General features: G+C 34.6%; 1 protein-coding gene across 5 annotated transcripts; it reads right to left on the bottom strand.

Moving 5' to 3' along the window:
• Positions 1–4,119: 4,119 nt before the first annotated feature.
• On the bottom strand, positions 4,120–14,588 carry LOC128165809 (uncharacterized). Of its 5 annotated transcripts, none has more exons than XM_052830649.1 (7): positions 14,231–14,588; positions 10,328–10,433; positions 8,125–8,529; positions 7,236–7,319; positions 6,680–6,793; positions 6,010–6,034; positions 4,120–5,887 (listed from the first exon to the last, which is right to left on the bottom strand). In XM_052830649.1, the coding sequence occupies exons 1-7, from the start codon at positions 14,283–14,285 to the stop codon at positions 4,628–4,630; spliced, it is 2,049 nt and encodes a 682-aa protein (XP_052686609.1). In that variant the 5' UTR covers positions 14,286–14,588; the 3' UTR covers positions 4,120–4,627. The 5 variants fall into 5 exon arrangements, with proteins under 5 accessions (XP_052686609.1, XP_052686610.1, XP_052686612.1 ...); XM_052830650.1 differs by lacking the exon at positions 7,236–7,319 and adding an exon at positions 7,824–7,883 and having other exon boundaries at positions 14,231–14,587; XM_052830652.1 differs by lacking the exon at positions 6,680–6,793 and having other exon boundaries at positions 14,231–14,583.
• Between the last annotated feature and the right edge of the window lie 3,747 nt (positions 14,589–18,335).

The raw sequence follows: 18,335 nt of genomic DNA, 5'->3' as shown, positions 1-18,335 counted from the left end.
CACGTATATGGCGATATATGTACACCTTCATTTATTTATATACACTATATCCCGAAAGACGATACCCGGTTGAAAATTAGAGGCCATCAGCCATTTTGACATTGAAATTTTTATTGTGAAATTATTTTTAAGTGCATTGATACCAGGAAGCGCGAAGATAAAGGGTTTCCACCCTGAGTGTTTGAGTCATAATTCTAGCTTAATCTACGGACGCACGTGAAGTATGCCGTATGACGTCAGGTATGCTACAGCTGCAACATAACACAGGCCTAAATTACACTGAACAACATATATATCAGGCTTGGGGTAATGCTAAATGTAATGGTAATGCATTGTAATGCATTACATTTTTCAAAGTAATGCTAGTAATGCGTAATGCCACAAAATTAGCATTACAAGTAATGGTAATGTAATTCATTACTTTCCAAAATCTAGTGTAATGCTGGCATTACATGGCATTACTTTGCATTACTATGCTTATTTATGAATGTTCACTTTAAAAAATGTGATGAATACATGTAAATGAATAGTTGAAATTGAATTTGACTAAATTTATTTTTTAAGAAGAAAGAAATAATTCTGGAGATAAAATTTTTTAATTGTATTATTAAAAAAAGATTTTCAAAATTTTATTTTTGAATTGTTAATATCACTAAATATTACAGCAAATTTTCATAACATTTTTAAGAGTGTTGTTATTAAGAGTTTCTAATCATTTAAACAATTTACTCCAATTAGTTTGCACTTCAATAAGAAATGTGTCAACAACACACTATGCCCCCAGGATAATCTAAGTATCAAAACAATCTATTGTTATAAGAAGTGCTAAATACCCCAACCCCCTTCCCTTCGCTATGTCCAAATAGAATAGAAGACAGACATGCACCTTTAAAAGCAAAATGAATGCACTGTCCATCCATGATGAAAATCAATATCACTTCCAATGTTATAACCCATTTGAAAATAATTTTACTCTCTCTCTCTCTCTCTCTCTCTCTCTCTCTCTCTCTCTCTCTCTTGTATATTAAGTACACTGTACATTAGTTTGGACTGATAGAAAATACAAGATTCATGTATTTTTTCTATTATTGCACTTAATATATCTTAAGATAAAGATAGTCAAACAGTACTTTTCAGTCCAAGCTTCGACTGCTCCTGTAAAACATTTATTTAGTATAGCTGGGAAGATTACTAACAGGATGCAGTTAAAAGATGAACCCTTTGAAACTTTGATCATAAAGTGCAACAGCAATCTTTTGTCTTAAAGTGTCCTCATTAGAAAGAAATACATTCAAATACAGTATCTTAAGAAATATAACTGGGAAAAACCATCTGTTTATGAATTATAATACAATTAAGTGTCCAAAATTATAAAGATTCGTGTAATCTGGGGAAATATCTCTATTTAGCTTTTGATAACCGCGACATTATTCCATAAATTGTTTTTTGTTATGCATGTAATTCTGTGTCTCTATTTCGTATCCTACACTGTATCATGCCAAATGTCTATAGATATCATTTTACTTATGTAATATGTTGTTCATAATGCAACAAGATGATTAAATATTGAGCAAATAAAGAATGACTCTTGTATAGTCATTGAATTTGAACCTGATACTGAGCATGAAGCTGTAGATATGTTAAAGAGTGTTTTATATTTGAAACATTTGCAAAAACTCTTTATTAGCTTTACTTTTTTAAAACAAAGTAATGGTAATGGTAATGGTAATGGTAATGGTAATGCATTACTTTACTCATGTAATGGTAATATAATGCATTACTTCAAGAAAATCAAGTAATGGTAATGGTAATTTAATGCCCAAATTCATGAAGTAATGGTAATGTAATGCATTACTTTACAATGTAATTCGCCCCAAGCCTAATATATATATATATATATATATATATATATATATATATATATATATATATATATATATATATATATACCTGGTTTCTTTTAAGTACCAGGAAAACTGGTATAAATATCTTTAATATATAATAAATGTAAATACTAGCATAGGTAAGATTGTGAATTGAAATTGTGTAGGAGAGGGGTATGTTTAGCATTGTTGGATTTCTTGTTTATCAGCAGTGTAACGTGGTATGAAATTATGATTAATTAGCAGGTCCAGATGACAAGGGAAAATATATTAGATCAGACGGTAACTTGTTCCCCATAAACATGCAGGACGACTGCTATATGACAAAGCATGTACCCAATCACTTTTTTATAGACCTCGAGACATCAGCTCAAGGTAATATTGCTCAGGTATGGGCAACGATCTTACAGATCATAGTCGATGCAATACTAAATGCATGTTATTACGAACGCCGCCAAGATACACACCCCTTTTTAATTTATTACAAATATGAACAAAGGGAAGCAACTCCCAAATATATACATGTATATAACATTCTCGTCTCGTTTATTGATGTATGGTTTGGCCGACTATCATAATGGCATACCAAACCTTGCAATATTTGATCTTATTTTGATTCGATACAAATGAAAAATCAACCAATACATATGGAAATTATCGAAAATTTAAAAATGTATGCAATACAAAAAAATAAAATAAAATACCACAAACGTAGACATGCCACAGTTATTACATTATGTTTTATTTTAACATTAACAACTTCTTATTTTTTAAATTGTATGCTTAAATCCTCAAAGGATGAAATGGTTACTAGTATTTCTTCTAAATTATACATATACGGATCAACATCTTCGCTAGCTAAGTGACCGATTCGTTTTTCTGATGAGAAAACTTGCTTAGCGAAAATGACTGATCGACAATTATGATAATGTACATTCACATAAAATAATGAAATTTTTTTTAGCATTAACTTCTAGTCTTTGTTTGGAAATGAAATACTGGCATAGTCGATTAAAGAGTATTCCTGTGGAAAACAGAGATTGTCTATTTTGTTCAATACTTTGTTTCAAGGTATTGCGGACTCTGAACTACTGCATGGTCTATATATTGACATAAAAGCAACCTGTAATCTAATTCTGTACGTAATACTTGCGATGCTTTGAGGATTAAAAAATGGTGAAAAGTTTTTGAAGATACAACATGTGATACACATGTAACACATAACACTATTTATATTCATGTATGCAAAACTCGTGAGAGAGAGAGAGAGAGAGAGAGAGAGAGAGAGAGAGAGAGAGAGAGTTAACCGGATTACGTATTTTCGAGATTATTCTTTGAAAACCAAAGTAACACAAGTTTGTAAGAAAATTTGAGATCTGTGTTTCTTCATATTGACTCTTTATTGCAAATTCAAGATACGGTTTCTTCATTTTCGTATGTAATAAAACTTAAGAATGTACACGTGAGGCGTTCTTTGTTTATCTTATTGTAGAAATGGACAGGCACTTCAATTCCTTCCTTTTCTATATAGAGTGAAAGAGTTTGTATGCCTTTTTAAACTTTTAAAGAAAATACATACTACCTTCCACATGCATTTTTCTTCACACACAAGACTTTGTCCGCATGTACTCGATACACATAAAAGCAAAATAAAGAAGTTCAGATGTACTTCATATTTAAAATTATATTTTAATATTAAATCACAGTGATGATTACAAATATAAAAGTATATATATAAAACAATGGTATAATGAATATTCTCAAATAATACGAAACACAAAGGATGTAACAAGGGAGACAATTCAATTAAGCAGACGTTCTCTCACAATCACCGAAGGTAGGTATAATTACAGGAAAATGATATGGACACTAATATCTTGTAGGGATTAGTTTTTCATTAAAAAAATAACTAACTAGCTATCTCTTCTCATCACACATTAACAATATATATTATTAGGTTTTTCCACACAACCTTGCAATTACAGCGCTAAAAATGAACATACAATCATGTAAGTGAAAACACACGGAGAAAAATCATTATGATTAAATGTTTAAATGGAATTAATACATATCTATGTTTAAAACATTTAATATTTTCATTTGTGCCTAATTATTCTTGTATCTATATGTATTCGAACAATCAAAAATATGCTCGGATTAGCACCTTATACTGGGGTATATACAGCGCCACCAATTGGTGAACTGTTTGCACTCTAAATCATGCATAACGAATTATAAAGTAAATAAAACTATTGTCAAGTAAAACCAAAATCACTTGTACATAAAACATGTTTCTAAAATAACATATAAATGCAAAACATTTTAAATTGATAGGTTACACCTCACTATTTAAATAATACACGAAATACTTCAAATCTTATCGATTCTTTGAACTAAAGAAGTTAAAATTACATTTGAGCAAATAAGTAACTAATACAATGTCACGCTTTAGTTACAAAATGATTTTTTTTTATTCTATGCAGTATTGCAATAGTTGAGCTTTATTTTCTAGATTTCAAGCACTAGAAAGCACTTTCAAACTTCAATATTAAGCGTCACAAGTCCCGACTATAATGGTAATGTTTTGTCATGATGGTCAAGCAGATGATGAAAACTATAGTACATGTACATTTCTTCATTTGGGAATCACGTAAAAATACCAGTACTTTGTAAAAACTTAATTAATTATAAATTTATGATTATTCATACTATAATGTCTTTCATTCCGTGTCTTCTTAGTATTACTAGTGCATTGGGGGAGGGGGAGGCGGGGGTGGGGGTGGTGGTGGCGGGGGAGGAGGTGCTCCGGTTTGCGGAATATTCATAGACGTACGTGGACTATTTGGTTCTGACCGCGGAATGATTTCCGGTGGCGCTGCTGAGAAGTTTACGGCTCGCGAGTTACTCCCATCGTCGTCATCATCGTCTGCATCTATCGAAGCTCCTCTATGTCTCTGCTGCAACTCGCGTAGAACCTGATTTGAAAATGCTGTTTTCATATCTGGTGGGCCTCTCGATTCTGTCGGAGGAAACAAAGGGGATTTTTTCTCCTTAGTCGATCTGTCTGTTTCGGCGTCAAATGGAGGTGTCGGAGGTCGCTCCGTTGTTGATACACGAGGCGTCTCGACTGCGTCAAATGGAGGCGTCTCCGGACGCTTTGGGTACACCGAGGACCTGTCAGGCCTGTTGAAGGATTCCCTTGGAGACACTGGTTCACTTGGAATATCTACTGGTGGCGTTACTGGTCGATCTTCTCTTGGATAATCACGATCAAATGCGAAATCGTCTTGTTCGCCCCTGTAATCCCTGGTGGTCTTCGACAAAGGTGAAAAGCCCAATCTGTCCTTTTGTGAAGAGATGTCACGCCTCTCTGATTGGGAAAGACTGTAAGTTTTTCTAGGATATTGTGGAATTTCTTTAACTTCTGTTTCGTCATCTTCTTCCTCATTATAACTCCTGTCAAATTCTGTTGGTTTACCGTCATGTCTGCTTTGAATGATGTCCTCTAATTGATTAGACATGGACTGTCGAAGAGGATTATCTCTGCCTCCATTGTAACCCACGGACGTCGTCGGTTTGATGACGGAAGCATACATCGCACTTTCATCGCCTTCTGATGACCTAGTGCTTTCACGTATTCTTTGACTTGGTTTAATAACCATAGCGTATTCACTAGTGGATGGTTCCTCTACTTCCTTTCTCTCTTCCTCCCGAAAGGATTTTCTCGGTGTCGTCTGCTTGGGCGAATTATCAACTTCTCTATAAATGATGTCTCCTGCAGTTGGTTCCGCGTGCACACCACTGAAGATGTCGTCGATCTGTCTGACGTCATTGGATGTGTTGGACATCCTTGTAGACGTGTCAAGTTTTGTAGATTTCCTCAGAGGTACTGCGTTCTCCGGAGATTGCGATCTTGGTCTCGGTGAACTGTGCTTTTCTGGAGATTTCGATCTCCGGTTTCTCTTCGGTGAATTTTTTCCAGCTTCTTCGTCAGAAAATTTTATCTGCAAAGAAGAGAATATTTGGTTGCAAAATTGTCTTCTTTGGCTTATGTAAACATGGTTTATTTCAAGGACTCACAATGGATCGGGGGGATATTTCGATGCATATAAATGAATTACTTTACCTGCTCTTCTGTACTTTCTACTTCCCTGCAAAAAATAAGTAGATAGTGCATTATATAAATGTGTAAATGGTAAAAACCTTGTAAAGAAATATTCTCCAAAAAAAAAAATCACACTTCAAAACAATACTTGCAAATGCACAAGCACACTCAAAACCGATCGTTAAAATTATGTTTACTGACATTTTCAGATGTTATTTTATCTTAAATGAAACTTCCAGTACAATTCAAACTTTTTCAGTCATAACAATTAAGAACTAAATATATTTCAAGCGACACAAAGGTTAAAGTACTTAAAGCATCCTTAATCTGCAAGAAAGAGAAGCCTGCATAATTCATAAGCTTGAGACAGACAATCTTCATTGCAATACCAGACAGTGTTTCTACTTCGAAGGCATGGCTGTGGAAAATAACCTTTTTACACTGGCACTGTTATATTTTCTTTCAGAATTGTGGAATTTAATTGGACAATTTGCCATATTCCCTGATTTTTCATTCATTAAATGTATAACAGACATAGACGGTTCCTCTAAAAGTAGGAAAAGCCGTCTTAAAACAATACGATTTCCAAAAGTCACAACACAAAAAACAATTTCCCGGTACCACACTACACATTTCCCCCGCCTCTTCCTCAAACATCAGACATTATAACTCAGCACCAGCCATGTCTTACCACTGGGGTCTGGGGTAACTAGCGTTTGAGCTAGACCTCGAGCGATGTTCGGGGTCTCTCTTGATTTCTCCGTTTGAAATCCTAGGTTTGTATTTGTCTTTCCTAGAATGATCTCTGTTGGGGGAATACTAATAGTTTAGCAAGGAAAGTAAAACTCATGTATATACATAAATCGCTAGCACATATAAGTGCAATACGACCTCATCTGAGTTAGTTTGATTTACTTGTTGCTCAAGATGTCGATAAAGTTGATATTACTGATTCTTTAAATAAAACCATTTGTTTTTATATCTCTCTTCGATAGACATTTACCAAATACAGAGCTTTAAAAACTGAAGTGAAATTATGCAAAATTCATCTATAAGACTAGATTTCAACCATCATGCATCCCCGTGGAACTACATTCTTCGTGTAAATCTAGACAACATAGAGATTCTTAGTCAACAAAATGAAACCACTATCGACATCACTGATTATCTTAATATTAATGACAGCATGCAAATCATCCAATCATCATGCGCCGTTAGATCCACGTCACTAAAGCCCCTCCTCTTACCGAACAGACCAAGCCACAGAGCTTGCGGTGCTAGAACTTGATGTCCTAGATATACAACTATCGTGCGTTTGCTCTCTTCCTCCTCTGAAAAAATTTATAATTGTTATAGGGATATTTAAGCAAATACATGTATACATTGGGTACACGAACATATATGGGGGTCATCGACTCATGCAACTAGCTGCACATGCACCTATAACACAAGGTTCGTAATTACTTCTAATCTATAGCTACAGTAGAACAAATTATATGCCCATTGCTGGCGCTGTTTTATGGTTGTGCAAATGATGAACCATACCGGTCCGAAGAATTGCTAGATTTTGAAGAAATCGAACTCGACGAATGAGAAGTGTTTTCTTCGATGACCAAGTCCGCCTTTTCGTCCTCTCTGTAAAATATGCTACTGCTGAACATAATGGTAAATTCTATTCTCTCTTTTTTGTTTTGTTCTAGGACACACAAGTTTAAAGACAAAACTGACATCTACGTAGCCAAGGAGAAGTGAAGTTGAACATGAACAGCACACGCTACAACATGCAAACCTGGACTTGTATGGCATTGCGTGAGGCTCTACCAAAAATATCTTACCCTGGCGGGTTTGATCGAACGAAATCGCGAAGTTTTGGATGTGGTCTTCTCGACCGTTTTCTGCAAATGATGGCATTTGAGACTTTTACAGCAAAGGGTGAAAAATCAAATGTTTATCTTCTCTAATTACCATAAGGTTTTATGATGGCAAAAAAAAAGAGAATTGCAAGATAATCGAAAGAGGGAAAACAGCCCTGTCGTCTTATATCTTTATGACATCTGCCTTGTCCTGAAAGTGTAAACTTAAAGGTAGAAGATAAAATTAACAGCTCGGTATCCCATGATAATCAATTATACGTACTTTATCTCTATTTTGGACGATGGGTCTTTACTGGTAGAGAAATAGGACCTCCTGTATCTATTTTTGTGTTCTCGCATGGTGGAGCGCACCGAATTCTCGTCATCGTCTGATTCGTCGATGTAAATTATTTGCTGATATGGAGGCTGCATAAAATAAGGCGCCATCATGGACCTATAAAGACCTGGAGGAGCCACGGAAAACCTCAGAGGACCCGGAGCTCCTCGGTGGCTACCAATATGTTTGCTGCGGGTGCTCCTTTGTGTTCCATGAGGAGTTCCCATAATTCCATTCGGTACCATTGTCTGCATTGGAATGCCATTCGGCGCATTTCCGTTCATATCATATTTTGGTTTAGGCAATGGTTTCCGGTACCGCGGTTTTGGAGGTTCTCTCGGTGCCGAGTATCTAAAAATTATACAGATGGAATTTTGTTAAAAAAATTTTAACATTCGTGCAACGATAAACATCTTGCACATAAACTGTAGTTGATTTTTATTTTACAAGTAATAAGTGACACGATATTGGCATGCTGTACAGTCAGACGTTAATAAAATAATGTAACATTCACTTCCGTCTTGTCGATTTTTGACCTCTTGTCGTCTGCCAACATCAGAAGTTCAACACAAATTCAATCTGTTGCATACAGCAAATGACGCCCAATGTGAAACAGGACATAAAAAAAATCAGTCATTATTAGATATTTGATTGTAGAAAATCAATCTTTGTGACGAAAAACACGAGGAAATGCTTTAAAATCGACTTCGTCATTTATGAACTTTCTGTTAAAACTCGTAAATTAAAAGGGCAATCAATGTTATTGGCTTTTGGGTTACTGACCACAAATTTCAGCTCGTACAAGATCTAATCTTATCAGATATGTTGTATGACCATATTTTTTTAATTACCTATTTTTGCATCTATGCATGTTTTTTTAAAATATAAATTGTATTGAACAAAGGGATGATTTTTGCTTTTATTGTAAAAAAAATATTGCAAAATGATCGTCTATGCACAGTTTTCTCTTATACCCATTAAGGTATTTTAATTATTTCACTTGTACAACCTATTTTGACTTCTGCTGAAAATTTCACACAGATTAGAATAATATAATATAATATATTAGAATAATATATGGAATATTCAAGTTACCTGTCAAAAGATCGACAGAGAAGCAGGCTTATAAAGCACTTATATATACATGGTAGATATTTACATAAAGGAAGCATTAAATTTTCCCTCAACCACAACCCCATTGAGAAATATGAATTAAACACGTGCACAGAGAATTACACCTGTTAGATTTATCAAAGTATTCTATATCCTTTTAAAACATAACAACTTAATATTGAATCAAACATTGTATTGGAACATATTTTTGTTCAATAGGTTTTCGTCATCTGTATATAGTACTATAGTCTGTCCCAAGTTATTGCTTCCATCAATTTTTGATGATTTTTAATAAAAATACACAAACCTGTGGAAGAAATACAATTGAAATTGATGAAAAGGAATATATTCAAGATATTTCCATTGAACAATTACCCCTTTTCACTCATAAAATTTCACAGGAACGAAAACAATTTTCTTACGGAGATTTATAATGGGAAATGTTTACATCTTTTCTCCATTCGGAATACACTCGGAATACATCGCGCAATTTTTTAACGTTATCATCCGGGCTTATTAATGGCTGATGCAATGCAAAATCTCCGTAGACTTTCAATTTTGGGATGTGTATTGAAACCTGAAGCGGTAGAGGGGGCGTTTCAAAACAGATAATCTGGAAATTTTTCATATTAGTGGATGAACGTAGTTTGAGCACAAAGGTATTTACTATTATTGAAATATCAAGCAAAAAGTGGTGGAAGCAAACACTCGGGACAGAGTATAGCTTGTTTTGTGAGTTGTCCAACAAGTGTCTTCGATTCAATTAATTGGGTTATTTACAAATTATGTGCTCCTATGGGGCAACAGGATAATACAATGTCACTAATATACACGTACACTCGAGATTTAGCAGCAAGGTTGAGAGGAAACCATATAAAAAGGGCATGATAAATTTTGGATTTCGCTCGTAACAAGTACAAGTATCAACGGGCCAAAAAAATGAATGCTGGAGCATGTCAGTTATCAACGAGGGTCACATTATTCAATTTTTGATGATCCAATTTGAAGCTTCTGTCTGAGTCATTGATAAACCTACTTGTAACACAGCATGGCGGACACAATAACAATAGCCACCAGCATAAAGCCTGCTGCAATGGTTGACCCAATGATGCCGTCCACGCCAACATCCAGAGCAGACACACCTGTCAAAAAGAAAAGGCAGACGATCAAGAGCCATCAAGTAATAGTGATGTTGCTCCTTGATTTATCGTTTTTGTCCATTTTCTTATCGCAAAAATCTTGATTTATAATATATTCAAGTAGTGTATAAATGTAGAAAACGGGTAATGGCATGCCTGAAAACATTTATACATGTATATCTATTCGATCAGTTTCATGCTTATGGAAAATTGATATACATGTAGAAAGCGCTTAGACCAAAATAAAAAAAAATTATATTGAGTATCTTCATATGTACTCTAAACTCAATATGATAAACGCATTTACATGATACAGGTTTGTGAGCAGAGGGTGTGCTAATTCACACACGATTTAAATGCCTATACATACATTAACAATTTCAAAACAATTTCTAGAAGGCTGCTGGCTTTTTGCACTTGACAAATTAAACTGCTTTCACTTTCATGTTATGACCTTCCTTGCTTGAGAAATTCCGCATAATGACGACAAAAAAGATTCACGGCTTTTCTTCGCAGATCTCTTTGAGTTAAATCTGTCAGTGAACAATATACAGTAAAGTTATAACCTCTTGCCTTAAAGATGTTTATCAGTATGATTGTCTAGTTTTCCTATTACGTTTTACACAGTCCCAAAACATGGTGGAGGGGGGTGGGGTGCAGTTCGTTCAAAATGCATTTTCTAATGCATTTAAGAACAATGTCAGCTTCTGAAAAAGCGGGGGTGTGGACTTTAAATAATTCTTAAGTATTTTTAATCTACAGTCAGTGTGGTAGATGATTAATGGGGACCAGCTAAGGCCAATCAGCTAATTGTTGCCAGATAAATTAGTCAGATAAAAGTTGTTCAAACAATCTATCATTTAACAAAAATTGGAACATTTTTGTCAAATATGGATGATGTAGTGTTTAATTTTAAAACGTATGGTCATGACGATGAAAATTCTTTTGTTGTGATTCTCGTAATGTAGTTAATTTTCAGTTTGAATATTTGCAGCTGTGTATGCACAATGGACTGTCATATAGCTTTTGAGGTTTATACACCCACCTTCTATAAAAATATCGACATTTTTTTAATCAAAGAGCCATTGGTGAACATCGAGTAAATATACCTGCACAGCTTTTACATTCAGGGAAAAAGAAAAAAAATGCATGCATTCGAAGAAATTTCTATAGAATGCTTATTTGATAAGAAATAGGAGCATCCAATTTCTCTGAATCGCACCTCGATGCATTTGACAACCTTGACCAGTTATAGAATAATATAGAATTTCTTTTCTAGGCAGGCATATCATCCCAGCATACTATGCTATAAAGTAACAAAGAAGCCTCTGTGTGAGCTTTACACGCTTGGTTACAATCTTGAAGCTTTATACGGTTCCTACTTAATCTCTTCTTTATTAATATCTAAGTATGCATCGCTGAAGTACCTGACTATGAAAGATCTCTCTCTCTCTCTCTCTCTCTCTCTCTCTCTCTCTCTCTCTCTCTCTCTCTCATAACTTTTAATTCATCCTATCTCAAAATGATCATGAGGATAAATTTACATGAACATGTAGTACATGTGCGGGTAATTTCATGTTTGCAGTCAATACATTTCACATTGTACATTACTTTTTTTCAATTTGATCTCTATCTTCATAATGTTCATTCTGTCACACACAAAAATAATTATGCATTTCAATGTCACACCGTATTGAACAAATATATCCATAAAACCCTAAGTCTTCCTTGTTGGTTTTTATCTTTTTTTCTTAATAAACATCCGGGGGTTTTATTTCTTAATTTTTGTGGTTATTGTATGAATAAATCAATAATCACACAACGCGCCATACATAGAGAATTAATCTTAAGAAAACAAATAAATTGTGTATCGTTTAAAACCGGTTTTACAAAGACCTTCTCGTTATCTCTGATCTACATTACGATAATGCCCGTTATAATGATCGTAATACTAGACCTACGAAATGTTTATTAATTCTCCTCAGTGCTAAAATATCTAAGACCGTTCTGGTTGATCTAGGCCAACGGTGTTAAAAACAGTATATACACTTGTTGACTTCAAAGACAAAAACAGAATTGTCAGTCATTTATATTAAAAGATTATAAACTTCATGTTTGTTCTAACCTCGTGCATAAGCTTATAAGGATGCGAGTCATGCATAACTAAAAACAACAATCGTATAAATTATAAATGGACGTCTTTTCCCCTCTACACATTCCACATTTCAAATACATGTAAATATAGATCTGGCATACAATTCGTTTTGCACTTATAATTAGGATTGTGCAGCGAAAAAAAACCCAACTATTGAACTTAACTTTTCTTCTTGGTTTTTGTATAAATTTATTACTTGACTGCACAATAATCGCTTTAGGAAACATACCATGCAAATTAATTTTATACTCAATTTTTATTCCAAGCAGTTGCAACAACTGGCCAGCTTATAGACACATGCTACTAGGCCGACAATTTCATTGTCTGTGAAAATATTTGGTTAGTGGGGTCCCAAAGGCTATTTTCCATGGCATTCAATACCGCTCTTTACGACAACATTACGTGTTTCCCCAGATAATGGATGCTTTAAGGTGTCCGGATAAAAGACCGATTTTCCAGTCATTAATTTGCCTTTATTATGGCGGTTCCACACCTCATTTTGTTTGGGTTTTTTGGCAATTAACACATTTTTTCTGATAGAAAGGCATTCTTGAAACTCGTTATGATTATAGAAGACAGAAACAAAGCTTATGTCCTCATGCTGCTTCAAAGTGCAATAGATCATTTCGAAAAGCAGACGACAGTTGAAATCGACAATGTCCAAATGATGTCGTAAATTTTTTTGTCCACGTGGGTTATGCCCTTAGGTCCTTTCGTCAGACAGACATCGATAAAGGGTCAACTGAAATGCTTGGTATAACGAAATAAGTGTGGATACACTAAGTATTGGCCATCATATATGGAAAGGAGAAGAAGTGTTTTAACCTTTGGTCCTCACAAGTCACATTGCCCAGAAGAACCTGTAAGTCCCTGTTACGTAACTCAGCTTAAAGAAACCCACTGTGCTCTGCCTTTGCAAAGCCCATTGTGTGTGTGTGTGTGTTTAAGAAAGGAGGATAAACTGTGTATTACGACATTAACAGAAGGAATTTGGTTGTAATGCTTTTTAATCTTTAAAGATCCTAATCCCACACTCTGCCTCTTTGCACCTTGATCTGTAGTCATCGTACCTGTTTCCTTGGTCTGACCCCTTGGTCTTATTAAATGTCCGTGTTTGTGTTTGATCAGTCTTGCAATCAAGCATTCAACCCTTCATTTGCATATTATTGAAATATGGTCTATACAAACAGTCTTCGTAACCGCCTCCAAAATAAACACATAGTGGGCATACATTCTGACAGAAAAACTGATTATCAAATATCGTGCAAGATGTAATACTCCAAGATCATCCTTGCATGTCAAACATAGTATCAGTTTACAGACAATTACCAGACATGTCAAAACTTTCCAAAAATAAACTTCTTGGAGAAGGGAACCACCCAGTCCTGTTTTATAAATAGGTATTTGCAATTGACCCCACCCTTTGCTTCATTTCGACATGTTGCCGTTATTTGAAAAACGTATTTTCAAACAAGAACATCATCAAATTGGGTGAAAAGGGGAATTATTTCCCATCTGTACAGTTATTTTGTTGGGTCAAAGGTTGTAAAGGAAACGGTGCAGCGTATAGGTGTCGATAGGGGTAAAAAAATTAAAGAATGAGAGAATTAAGAGTGAAAGAAAGAGTGAAGACATTAATAATTACCTGGCAGGGCCAAGAGGCCACAGAGAAGCCGACGGTGGCCAAATGTTCCATCCATTGTGTGATCCTTTAACAATCCGAAACTTGGAAACGAACTAGGAAGTTACATTTCTGCAGTCTGAAAAACCGGCCTCTTCCACACTACTCGGTTCTGCTCTTTACAATATTTGCTTTTTAAACAGGCGTAAGTTGGGTCGACAATTCACGGTTGAGCGACTGCTTAAGAAAGCTACCATTGCTAATCGTCTCAACTTTGAATATATACACACCGCAGATGACACTTTTTGTGGTTGAAATAATGTACTTCGTTACAGTTTAGTACAAGAGGCAATGGCGTCCTTGAAATGGGGTTGCATTCAGGTGGAAATATGTGAAGAGATCAATACTATAAAATCAATTAATATAATACATGGTCTCGCAATGTGAATATAATGGAATGCGCACGTGTGTCACTCTCCTCACCAAATCAATGACGAAAATCTATTGTCACAAGTATGTTATAAATTATTCATTTTTCTACGTCTTCCAAAGCGTTGATTTCTAGAAAGTTTCGTCTATTAGGCATAATTTTAAATTTCATTAATTATCATACGGTCATTACTTAAAGTCCAAATTCTGTCGCAGTAGAGGAAAATTAAACGCAGACGAAGACTTTAAATTTCGGAAATGTACTTCCCATGCTTTATATATACTGTCAGAGTCGATGTGACGATTTCGTCTTTAGACCAGACAACCGTTGAATATCAGGAAGTGGTCCGTATATAATATCGTTTATTTAACAGAATATGGTGATAAATCAGCACAGGAGAGAGAGAGAGAGAGAGAGAGAGAGAGAGAGAGAGAGAGATTTCCGCGTCTTTTACCAAAATTTGAAACTCGAATTATTGTAATCATAGGTGCTCCACCGCTAATTTTGTTAATAACAAACGATATATAATTATACATGTCTACCCTCTATACTATAAAATCTTGTAAAGGGTAGGCATATATAAATATACATCGTTAGTCATTTACAAAATTAGCTGGGGAGCGCCTGTGATTAGAATAGGTTTCTTTATACCTCAGTATTCTCTTGGTTTGTGAATAAAAGTATATCAGGTTATGATTAATTATATTTAATTTAAAATTTGGTATACAATTATATAAATTATACAATGTATGTGATCTTTACTAAACTAATTGTTTATCTACTCCTAACATAATACATTCTAGAAGGGCAGACATTCAAATCTAATTTTTATTAAATTGGGGGTTTAACATGCAATATCGAAATTAATAATCATGGATAATTTTAGAATTCTCCTTTCAAAATCTTGTCCTCCTTCAAAATTCTTTATTTATAGAGTCTCCATTCTTTAATGTGACCTTGAGTCTGGTTTTTTTTTTTTTTGAAAAATTGTGCTCTGACTTGTAAAACGAAGGGTTTATTATAGGCAACCTGACTTTTTGGGTTAAACAAATTAAGGAGAAAGAAATGAAAACCGATTGCCAAAATTATAACATTCAATGTGCCCAACTTTATCATTTGACTGTCAGGGGTGCCAGAATCTAACTATTTCTCGTTTGAATTCACCGTTGAAATGAGAACTGTTTTAAAAGAAATATTCTTGTTACCTTCTACATTTCTGCTTGACTGCAGCACAAACGTTAATTCTTGTACAGCACTTTCCTGAACTTATACGACCCTAGTATGTGACAGAGTGAACAAATGGTGTACTTTAATTTGCAGAGTGTTGAATTTCGGCTTCTTGCACGGATATTCCACATTTGTTCCCTGTCCTATACATTGGGGATATTTAAATAATCACGCACATAGTATTCGTAAAACTATTCTAATCATACATATCTAAACTGAAATATGTAAAGAATGAAAGCTTTCTTTAAAAATTGATACTGATAATGGATATTGAAAGTTTTATATATAAATCGGATTGAAAGGGATTCCTATAAGAGACATGCTTTTACATAACGCGTTGTAAAAATTGTAAAGAATTTCATCTCTATTTTTGAATTATCAATTTACAAAACAGTGATAAAAAACAGGATACCGGTATTCTTTTAGTTTCGGTTGTTTGCAAAAAAGAGCGTCTCTAGATTACCTAACAATACCTCCGCCGACACATCTGTATGTCTCCTCTAGTATTACATTAAGACAAATTGTTGGTTCTTGGAAAAATAACTCCATTTCAGTATTACCAACCCTCTAGATCAGCACTCAAGTAGTAAAAATAGTTTTATGTCATGTCTAATGAAAATGATACGCTATCAAGTAGTTGCAGAACTGCTTATAAAGCTATGCATTTCAAAGTTAATATTTTTCAAATAAAACATATACATGACACTTTAATACCGATACACATGCAAAAAAAAAAGATTCTGCTGTATTAATTTCTTTTCTTACTAGTACTAATATTTAATATAATGATGCAAATGCACACCAACTTCAGCAAATCAGAAATCGATGTCTGATATAAGACTTGCCATGAACACTGGTGAGAGTTATCTCTCTTGAGAAAGAGTATTTGAACCTAATTGCGAGGAGGAAAAGTTGTCATTAACATCCATATAAATTCAGAATTTTTAAAGCCATAGACAATTAATTTCGTCCCTTCCCCCAAAATTTGCTGTAAAATTTTGGAAAGGGCCATGACTAACCTGCCTTTCGATCAAATCTACTGAACACATTTTCCAAATAACGTTTTTAAGAACCAAACAAACGGACACCAATTGGTAAAACTTTTATATAAATTATAATTGTCACATAAAATTAATGACGGATCTTATAAAAATCCAACATGTCGAAACTTCACGAAAAAAGTCACCAGCAAACACCATCTCTAACGCAAATACATCATACAGTGATGTTTTAAAACCCATACACAAACTTGTCGAGGAGTATCATGCATTTAATTAGGTTTCATTCTGGAGTAGAAAATTATAAATTTGTAATGACGACCACCTCCCTGCCTAAAATCTTTCAAAAAGAACTATGAAACCTATAATTTTGAGGAAAAACTTAAAGATGTGGTCTACAAAATCATAAATTCAGTTTTCCTTTCAGATGTAAGGGAGTAAAGAAGATAATTTTGAAACATTATATGCATCAACACCTATACATCCATTTTGGCCCTACCCTAGAGTCAAAACCCATACTCCAGGGGACATGAAATTTAAAATTTCAGTAGAGGACTTCCTGGGAAATATAATTATGAAGTCAGTTTTTCATACAGATGTGTGAGATAAAGATGTTTAAACATTATATGTATTAACACTATATTGCCCCTCCCCCATGTCCCGAACCCCTGACACAGGGGCCATGAATTTCACAGTTTAGGTAGAGGAGTTAGTGAACATCATAAGCATGTATGCAGTTTTTTGCGTATATGTGTGGGAGTAAAGAAGATTTTCTAAAATTTAATACATTTTTACTATATGGCCATATTGGCCCCACCCTAGAGCCTGAACCCCTGACACAGGGGTCATGAATTTCACAATTTTGGTAGAGGACTTCATTGACATTATACCCGTAACCAGGCATATAGTTTTTTTTACAAATATATATAGGAGCAGAGAAGAAGATTTTCTAAGATTTACTACATAATTACTATATGGCCTTATTGGCCCCACCCTAGAGCCTGAACCCCTGACCCAAGGGCCATGAATTTCACAATTTTGGTAGAGGTCTTCATGAACATCATAACCATGCAACCAGTTTTTTCCTCACATGTTTGGGAGTAGAGAACAAGATTTTTGAAAATTTAGCTTTTTTATTTTTTGCATATTTGGCCCCACCTGTGGCGCCCTGGGGGTGGTAGAGCTATGAACTTTGCAATTTAGATTCCTCTTACCATAAAGATGCCTCACACTAAAAATGGTATCAATTAGGCTTGTAGTTTTTAAGAAGAAGTTAAAAATGTAAAATTGTTAACGCACAACGACGGACGAAAACAGATACCAATAGGTCACCTGAGTTTACTCAGGTGACCTAAAAAACATTTATAAATCATTACCTTCCATTCGTTACACATTGCAAATTTCATTCTTGATAAAGATTGGATTGAAGTGAACACGAATCCAACGAAAGAAGAAAAATAACGCAAACACAATA

The sequence above is a fragment of the Crassostrea angulata genome, chromosome 10, assembly GCF_025612915.1.
Source record: "Crassostrea angulata isolate pt1a10 chromosome 10, ASM2561291v2, whole genome shotgun sequence".
Classification (NCBI taxonomy): domain Eukaryota; kingdom Metazoa; phylum Mollusca; class Bivalvia; order Ostreida; family Ostreidae; genus Magallana; species Magallana angulata.
Note: the sequence above shows the minus strand (reverse complement) of the source record. Positions and strands in the feature narration are given on the sequence as shown.

Excerpts from the sequence above, each read along its gene's own strand:
- LOC128165809 (XM_052830649.1), bottom strand. The coding sequence starts at position 14,285 with ATGGATGGAACATTTGGCCACCGTCGGCTTCTCTGTGGCCTCTTGGCC. Across the intron at positions 8,530-10,327 it reads TCCGCCATGCTGTGTTACAA|ATACTCGGCACCGAGAGAAC; the intron begins GTAGGTTTATCA and ends TATAATTTTTAG. Across the intron at positions 5,888-6,009 it reads TAGAAAGTACAGAAGAGCAG|ATAAAATTTTCTGACGAAGA; the intron begins GTAAAGTAATTC and ends TCTTCTTTGCAG.